We start from the raw sequence: 8,685 nt of genomic DNA, 5'->3' as shown, positions 1-8,685 counted from the left end.
TGAGGTCCTTCAAACCACAACTGAGAAAAGGAAAAAGACATAAACAAGAGACAGATGCACAGGAACAGTTCTCTCTTGTGTCTGTGATCCTAACTTTCCGACTGAGGTTTCCCTCATTCCCTGCCCCCACCCCCACCCGACTCCAAGAACCGACGGAGGAAACAAAAGTGGAGGCAAAGTCAAGATGGGAAAGCCACTCAGCTGCGGTTGCCCTTGGCATCTGTTTACAGAAAAATCCATAACAAATATCCTGATGCTACCACCCACTTAAACTTCCTGTGACTCTGCCATCAGCTGTCTCTATGGAGACCGCCTGTTGAAACCCATCCCCTACAAGGAACATGACAGCGCATGGACCCTGAAGAAGACAACTCCATTTTTCTCCCTGCAGGAAGCCTCCGGCCTTCCCCTGTGGCCCCTCCACCCTCAGCATCCAGGCTACATGGCTTAGGGCTCCTGATCCTCCAAACTCCCCTGGTCCTACAGGCTCACACTAGCCAACGCCCACCCTTGAAGAACTCAGTGTCACTCTTCCTCCTTTAAGCCCAAGGCCCTAAAAGCACATCCCGCAAAGCCACCATGAACTGACACTCTGCTTTCTCTTGTCCCTCCTCCTGTGGCTCCAGCCTTCAGTGTTATGGGTAAAGGAGGAGAAGGCACTGCCCCTCCCAGCCACCAAAGGCAGCTCGAAGAAATGAAAGGTCCATTCTTGCCAAAGATTTACCCTGGTAACCCCTGGTTACCACCTCTACCCCACCCAGCACTCCTCAAACTCCAGTCAGAGTGCTGTTGGCACAAGGAGAGTCCTCGAGGGCACCAAGAGAGTCTGGACACGTGGAGGGACCTAACTGTGCATCATCAGGAGCTGGGCGGGCACATGGTGGGGACGAGGCAGGGACCCGCAGTCCTCTGTGGAGGCCCAGTACAGAACAGTCAGAACCCAGACAACCTCCTGGCACACCACATGCCTGCGGCCACTGGGCTGAGACCCAGAAGAGGGAGGAGCTTAGCCAGGAGCTTAGCCAGGGTGCTGGGTAGAGCGCGCTGGCAGAGAGAAGTGCACAAAGTCCATTGGGTTCTTGGATCCTCCACAGCTACCTGTTTCTCCAGCGGGAAGGGAGTACATGGGCTGCTTCTGCCCAAGCTGAGCACCAGGGAAGGTGATCCTGAACCCTAGTCATCATGGACCATCTGGCACAGCCAGGGGTCAAGCTGACCAAAGAGAGAGGAACACAGGCATCAGGGTGGTCAGATCAAGGGAGGCCCTGGGACTCGGGCAATCAGGACTTGCTCAATTGTTCCCAAGCCCTCTCTTACACACGTACACACACAGTGACACGCACACACGCCTTGGCAAGCCCTGGAGAGGGAGGTGCAAGGGGGGCCTGGCTGGCGGTTCAAACTTCCAGAGCCAGAAAGTGGGTGGGGCTGGAACATGAGTTCATCTATTTCCTGCCCACATCTGGTATAAAGGGAAGCAGCGGCCCAGGAGGAGCACAGCTGTGGCTGGTTGCAAGGCCAAGAGCGCTGTCAAGAAGGAAGGCCACACCCCCTCCTCCAGCAGCCACTAGACAGCTGCAGCTCCTGCAGGACAAACGGCCAGTCACAAGGCTCCTCTGAGAACTTCAGGTAGGAGAAAAGCAAATTCCCTCACCTCTCACCCGGGGGCTTCCTCCGTCCACAATCCCCACTTTTCCTCTGTATTCTTTCCCCAGACCCCTGTAGCTCTGAGCCAATCCTGCCTTGGCACCTTGGCTTGGCAGCAGGAGAGTGCTGAGGGTAGTCAGGCCCCACCAACAACCCTGTCACCCAGAAACAAGGACCTTACTCTGTCCCTCTCCTGCAAGGTGCTTGCTGCTTCCCCACCTCAGGAGAGGGGGTTTTCATGCTGCTAACTCGAATGAAGCTGTAGTTGGGGACATGTGATAAGAGAATTGGAAAACGTTGCACAGTTCAAAGATGTCATTGTAATTTAGCCTTTCAGCCCCTTGGAGGGGTTGGGAGACACGCTGGGTATTTTGCAAGATTCTCACAGGTAAAAAATGGGATTAAGCCGGGGGCACTGGTGCACGCCTGTAATCCCGGTGGCTTGAGAGGCTGAGGCAGGAGGATTGTGAGTTCAAGTCCAGTCTCAGCAATTTATTAAGACCCTAAGTAACTCAGCGAGACCCTGACTCTAAATTTAAAATATATAGATAAAGGGCTGGGAATGTGGCTCATCAGTTAAGCGTCAGTCCCCGATACAAAAAAAAAAAAAATTGCTTAAGACTCCCTGGGGCTGACCAGTGAAAAGAATCAGATGGAGGCCAAGTTTGACAGGCTCAGCACTGTTTGTGATCCTTTAATGAATCAGAAGCTGCCCTGTTCATCTATCCCCAGGTGGCAACAAGAAAGAGGAGGCTGGCCCACGGCTGTCCATTCAGCCATCCTCTAGAACATTCCCTCATGTGACCTTCTTCCATTTGCTCTAGGATGCAGCTGTCTCCAGTCTTTGCCTGCCTGGCTCTGGGCCTGGCCCTCCTCTTTGTTGAAGGGTCCACCCTGCACCGGCATGAGTACCAGGCCACCCATCTGGCCACAGACTTCGGAGTGAAGGTGTTTCAGCAGGTGGCCCGGGCCTCCAAGGACCGCAATGTGGTCTTCTCGCCCTACGGGGTGGCCTCAGTGCTGGCCATGCTGCAGGCAACCACTGGAGGAGAGACCCAGAAGCAGATTCAAGCAGCGATGGGATTCAACATTAATGGTGAGAGACAGGACAGAGCGGGAGGTGGGGAGTCAGGTGGGCTTCATAGAGTAGGGGCTGAATCTAGCAGAAACTGGGGACAGGCTGGCTCCAGCCCAGCCAGGTCCACCCTTGTGCAATAGAGGGACTGCCCCGTCTTCTTCCCACATACCTTATACCACTGGGCCCTTGACTTGCCCAGGGTGTACAGACCAGTGGAACTGACCCTTATTAACTGTGGCTCCTTAACTCCTCTAAACCATGAATTCCTCCTCTACAGAATGAGGATACTAAAAAGGCCCACTACACAGGGCTATGTCAGTATTAAACAGAATCATCTGAAATATTTGGCATAAACATTATTATAAAAATTAGGGTTTGTAACTTAAGAAAAGAGAAAAATATTCTAAACCAAAGAAAGGGGTATGTCCTAAGACTTATAAGAAAAGAAGGGAGATGTCAAGATTAGGGTTTGGAATGAAATCTCCCTCCAGAGACCTCTGAGGGGGCAGAAGAACCATGTGCATCCAAGTAGGGTCTGGCCTTCCTGAGGAAGGCTGGCCATCTGGGAGTCCTTGGCCCAGCATGAATGTAACATGCCCTGTCCTTGCCTCGGCACAGAGAAGGGCATGGCCCTGGCCCTCCGTCAGCTGTACAAGGAGCTCATAGGACCATGGAACAAGGACGAGATCAGCAGCACAGACGCCATCTTTGTCCAGCGCGATGTGAAGCTGGTCCAGGGCTTCATGCCCCACTTCTTCAGGCTGTTCCGGAGCACAGTCAAGCAGGTGGACTTCTCAGAGGTGGACAGAGCCAGATTCATCATCAATGACTGGGTGAAGAGACACACGAAAGGTGAGCAGGCAGGGAAAGGGAGCCATGACACCAGGGGCCTCCCCTCAGCACGCTCTTCCCTGGAGACACAGGTGCTTTAGAACAGAGTGCAGTAGCTAATATTTTCCTTAATTAGACTTTCTCAAGAACCAACACCAAAGGCATCCCTCTAAAGTATGAGATTTAGTAAGAGCAGCAGTAACATTGGTACACACAATGACCAGATGTTAGTATCGGGGCAATGGACAGGGTCAAGTTTCCAACCCTGATCCTGAACAGGATCCTAGCATCAGGAAAGCGTGGTGAGAAAAGACTTCCTGGGACTCAGGAAGATGGAACAAATTGGAAGCAGTTAGGATGATCCACTCACCCCATTCCACCTCACCCTCTAACTGAGTCCCCTCAATGGACATCCCTTTGACAATTGGCTGTCCACAGGTATGATCAGTGACTTACTTGGCAAAGAGGCTGTGGACCAGCTGACACGCCTGGTGCTGGTGAACGCCCTCTACTTCAATGGCCAGTGGAAGACGCCCTTCCCAGAGTTGGCCACCCACCGCCGCCTCTTCCACAAGTCTGATGGCAGCACTGTCTTCGTGCCCATGATGTCTCAGACCAACAAGTTTAACTACAGTAAGTACAAGACCCCCCTTCTCAATCTCACAACGAGGGCCCCTCTTCCCCAAGGTCTCCTAGAGAACATCCAAAATGTCGCCTTCTTGGGGAGAAGGATCATAGGGAGCATTTCTGTTTAACCTTAGTATTCACCCCAATTTTGACAAATATTCCCACTTGGATAATGAGAGCAGAAGAAAGGAGTTTTTTTTCTCATGCGGATGAAGCCAAAATCTAGAAATTCCCTCAGGCCCACATCTGATCAACCACCTGACCCCATCTCTTCACTTCAGGGTGTGTGGCATGATTATATAGGGCTGATAAATCCTGCTGGGAGGAGGGCTACATGGGACTTGGGATTAAAAGGATGAGGAAAATCCTGCTGGGAGGAGGGCTACATGGGACTTGGGATTAAAAGGATGAGGATTGGAATGAAATAGTGACTGGGTGTTGGAAGGAGGCCAAAGAAGGTCAAGAAGGTCAAAAAGGAGAGAAACCAGATTACATTGAATTGGCAGAAGAGTAGGGAAATGCAAATCAAACCATTGAATAGGGGCTGGGGCTCTATACCAAGGGCCCGAGAGTGGTGGCCTAGTGTGCAGGAGACCCTGGGTTCCCTCCCCAGTGCTGCAAAAACAAACAAATGCCACTCAAAACATGGACTGTGGACTGGGATGTAGCTCGGTGGTAGAGCACTCACCAAACCTGTGTGAGGCCCTGGATTCAATGCCCCAGCATCAGTGGCCAGGGGGACAACAAATAAACAAACATTGAATGGGGACAGTGGGAAGGGAAGCCTCAAAAGTGGAAATGGAAGCTGAGCATGGCGGGGCATACCTATAATCCCAGCAATTCAGCCCAGGCAATTTAGTGAGACCCTGTCTTAAAATTTAAAAAAGCAAAAAAGGACCAGGGATGTGGCTCAGTGGTAGAGAGATTCTAATACCAAACAAACAAACTGGAATGGTGCTTGGCTTCCAGAAAGAGTAGAGAAGACAGGAGAAATAGCTGAAAACCCAGGGCTGGGATATTTTAATAAAGGCTGGAGCCATTTCTAACCCGCCATCTTGGTTATCTTCATAGCTGAGTTCACCACCCCTGATGGCCACTACTATGACATCTTGGAATTGCCCTACCATGGGGAGACCCTCAGCATGTTCATCGCAGCTCCCTATGAGAAAGATGTGCCCCTCTCTGCCCTCACCAATATTCTGGATGCCGAGCTCATCAGCCAGTGGAAAGGCAACATGACCAGGCTGCCCCGCCTCCTGGTTCTGCCCAAGTAAGCTATTCTAGGCTCTCGCCATGCTTGCCAATGTCTTGATCTTCCCTGTCTCCCAGTTCCCTGAAATTACTGCCCCCGTATTGAGTTTCCCATATCTCTAATGCCTGCCAAGAGGGGGCATGTGTGGGAGGCTGGAGGGAAGTGCTCTGGCCTGGGCTCCATTATGATCCCTTGAATCATCCCTCTGTTTGTCTCCTCTGGAGGGAAATTTCCAGACTATGCCCCCATACTGACCACCCCCAGAAATACCCAGTGACAGCCAGCTAAAGGGAGAGCTGGAAAAACGATGTGGGGGAGAGATGCTGAATGGGTTTACATGCACAAGAGCAGGAAGGACCAGTACTCCCACCCCCACCTCCTTGAATCAACATCCTAACAGTGGAACAAAAGGAATCATTTCAAGATGGGGCAGCCTGAGCTATGGCTTCTGGCTGGAGTTTCAGGAGAGCAGATTTTCTCAATCCTTCTACAAAGCAAGGCGGGTGGAGATGGCTGAGGCTGGGTAATTCCAGAATTGCCGGGACACTCCTACAGGCTTATTCCCAACTTCCAGATGCTAAAATGACAGCCTTGGGGAAAGAGGAGAATTTAGCTGGGTAGCTGGTTCTGTTTCTCTCACACACCACACACAAAAAAATCGAGGTGATTAGTTGTGCCCTGGTGGGAAGCAGAGTGCCCCCAAACCTCACTGCTTGAGTCCTCTTCAGGGTTAGCTCTCTGAAACACAATCTACAGACCAGATTTTTATTCAAACATCCTGGCAGGAGAACTCTCCCTTGGCCCCCTAGTCAGATTGCATAAAATTATGCTTAAAATACTGCCTTATTTGAGGAAAGTAATTAGTCACAGATTCAAGGGGGTGAGGAGATTGAAGAAGAATGTTCATTAATATTAGAAACCTCCAGCAAAGAGAGAGGCTTTGCAAACAGATTTGAAAAAAAAAAAACAGTCCTCTTCCATGTTCCCATGACTTCCTATCCTGTTGCTCTGCCCCCGTTGCACCTGATGGGGGACAGGGAGAGGCAGATGCTGCCAGTAACAGGAAGCAGGGCTTGAGCTGTCTCCCCTCTCCCTGCCGCCTGCAGGTTCTCCCTGGAAACTGAAGTTGACCTCAGGAAGCCCCTGGAGAACTTGGGGATGACCGACATGTTTAGCCCCGTCCAGGCGGACTTCACGAGTCTTTCAGGTGAGAGGTTTTCCTGCTTCCTAATCCCCATGGGTCATGGGCCCCTATAGAGGACAAAGGAGCTGCTCTGAGACCAGTGGCTGATCCACCCTGTATTCCTCTCTGTTTCAGTCCAAGAGCTTCTCTACGTATCACAAGCGTTGCAAAAAGTCAAGATCGAGGTGAACGAGAGTGGCACAGTAGCATCCTCCTCCACAGGTGAGTCTGGCAGGAGAGGCTCCACCAGTCTCAGCCCAAGGGTACTAGGAGGGGCCACCAGCCAGTGCCTCACTCACCCTGCAGGATAACTAGTCCTAGATCCCAAATGGACCCCCCTGCCCAGTTCCACATGGGCCTCTTTGCCCAGAGCACACTTCCTGTGCCGGGGACAGTGGTCCTGTCATGCCACTCCCCCACATGTTTCTCAACCTGGAAAGGGGCCCACTTTCCCTGGGACTCCTAAGGCCCCTGAATGTGGAAAAGTCCTCCAAATGAAAGCCCAGGTTGGTCTCACAGTGTGACCTAAATGTAAGGAGCTTGCTGATCAGTAAGCCCTAAAAGCCCTAAAAGTGTTTGAGAGAACACCTGAGAGGTGTCAACCCAACCTCTGGAGGAAACCAGAGAAGACATCCCCCAACCCCCAAGACCCATATTCAGAGAGGCAAAGTCACCTCCCCATGCTGCTGTCAGATGGAAGACTGGTGACACCAGAATCCCCGGGATCCATCCAGGCACTGGTACAGAGGTCCCTCTGTCCTAAGACATTGTCCCTTCTCTCCTAGCCATCCTGGTCTCAGCCCGCATGGCACCTGAGGAGATTGTCATGGACCGGCCCTTCCTCTTTGTGGTTCGACACAACCCCACAGGTGAGCACGGAACCCCACAGTATACCCTATCCTCCCAACATCCTTGCCTGGGGTACACCAGCCCATGCAGAGGTAGATGCCCCTCCACCGCCTCCCACCAAGGACTCTGGGCAAAGAATATAGAACTTGGTTCCACTCCCCCCCTTGGTGGAGATGGTGCTCCAGGGTAGACCATGCAGTCCTAACTCAGTCATCTAAGCACCTGTGACCCCAGACACTCACCCACCTGCTCAGGTCTCAGTTGATCTGTAAATTTCAGGCTTCCTGTTCTCAACTTCCACTTTCTGTTCTTCCCCCTCAGGGGCAGTGCTTTTCATGGGCCAAGTGATGGAGCCCTAACCAGAGGAAAAGAAGCTCTCATCAGGGACCAAAACTGGAGATGTGTCGTGAAGGGAAGAAGCAAACTCTGGAGAAAGGAATTTTTGTTGTGATGACTCTTTCTGGGGAGAGAGAAGGCATTTGTCTCTTTTTCCCCAATGGTAAATTCTTTCCAGTCGACTCTATGACCTTGGCCTCTTTCGGAGGTGGGAGGATCTTGCAGGGTAACTGCCCAGCTAGAGAGCCCAGCCCGGGAGAGACCCCTGAGCACAAAGATCTCCAAGCCAGACCTGAAAACCCGCGGAAGGAATGGCGGGCACAGCTGCCCGTGCCCATCTATCTCCCTGCCCGCTCGGCCTTTGGACCTGCTTCCCGTGGAGGCCCTGGCAGAATGGAACCACAGGGCCTGCAGGAGCTTCTGTGTGCTTGCTAGAGACCATTTGTGTTCCAGTCACGCTGCTGTCACTCTTGCGCTGTCTGCCACCCCTGCCGAGGCTGGCGACAGGCCAGAGAAGGCCATGGAAGAAACGCTCTTTCATCTCAAAGTCCACTCTGGCTGCAGATGGGCGGATCCAATGCCCACCCCGTGCCCAGCCTCCCCGCCCCCGCCCGCCCCAGAAGCATCCCGCATATATTATTTTGGAGTGTAGGTGACTTGTTTACTTATAGAAGCAGATTTTTGCTTCCCATAAACTTTATTTTTGTAGGAATTGAGGAAGAAAGGTCAGATGTGTGCCTGGCCCCCCACCCCAGATCTTCTGGTGGGGAGGGGGAGGCCAGGGGTGTGTTTGAGTATTTATCTCAGCCTTGCCCTGTGTGCGTGTTAGAGAGGGTGAGGGCTGTTAAGGGGAAAGTGTTATTTAAACTTGCTCAGAATGTT

At 52.2% G+C, this 8,685-nt stretch overlaps 1 protein-coding gene across 1 annotated transcript; it reads left to right on the top strand.

The window, feature by feature from the left end:
• Nucleotides 1-1,485: 1,485 nt before the first annotated feature.
• On the top strand, nt 1,486-7,985 carry Serpine1 (serpin family E member 1). Its single transcript, XM_046427089.2, has 9 exons — nt 1,486-1,629; nt 2,472-2,743; nt 3,344-3,577; nt 3,995-4,189; nt 5,255-5,453; nt 6,542-6,642; nt 6,754-6,840; nt 7,404-7,487; nt 7,789-7,985. The coding sequence occupies exons 2-9, from the start codon at nt 2,473-2,475 to the stop codon at nt 7,824-7,826; spliced, it is 1,209 nt and encodes a 402-aa protein (XP_046283045.1). The 5' UTR covers nt 1,486-1,629; nt 2,472; the 3' UTR covers nt 7,827-7,985.
• The last annotated feature ends 700 nt before the right edge of the window (nt 7,986-8,685 follow it).

Source organism: Marmota monax, unplaced genomic scaffold, assembly GCF_021218885.2.
Source record: "Marmota monax isolate L192 unplaced genomic scaffold, Marmota_monax_Labrador192_F-V1.1 WCK01_AAM20220418_F8-fsc00341, whole genome shotgun sequence".
NCBI lineage: Eukaryota > Metazoa > Chordata > Mammalia > Rodentia > Sciuridae > Marmota > Marmota monax.
The sequence above is the reverse complement of the archived record's forward strand: the minus strand, read 5'-3'. Positions and strand labels throughout refer to the sequence as shown.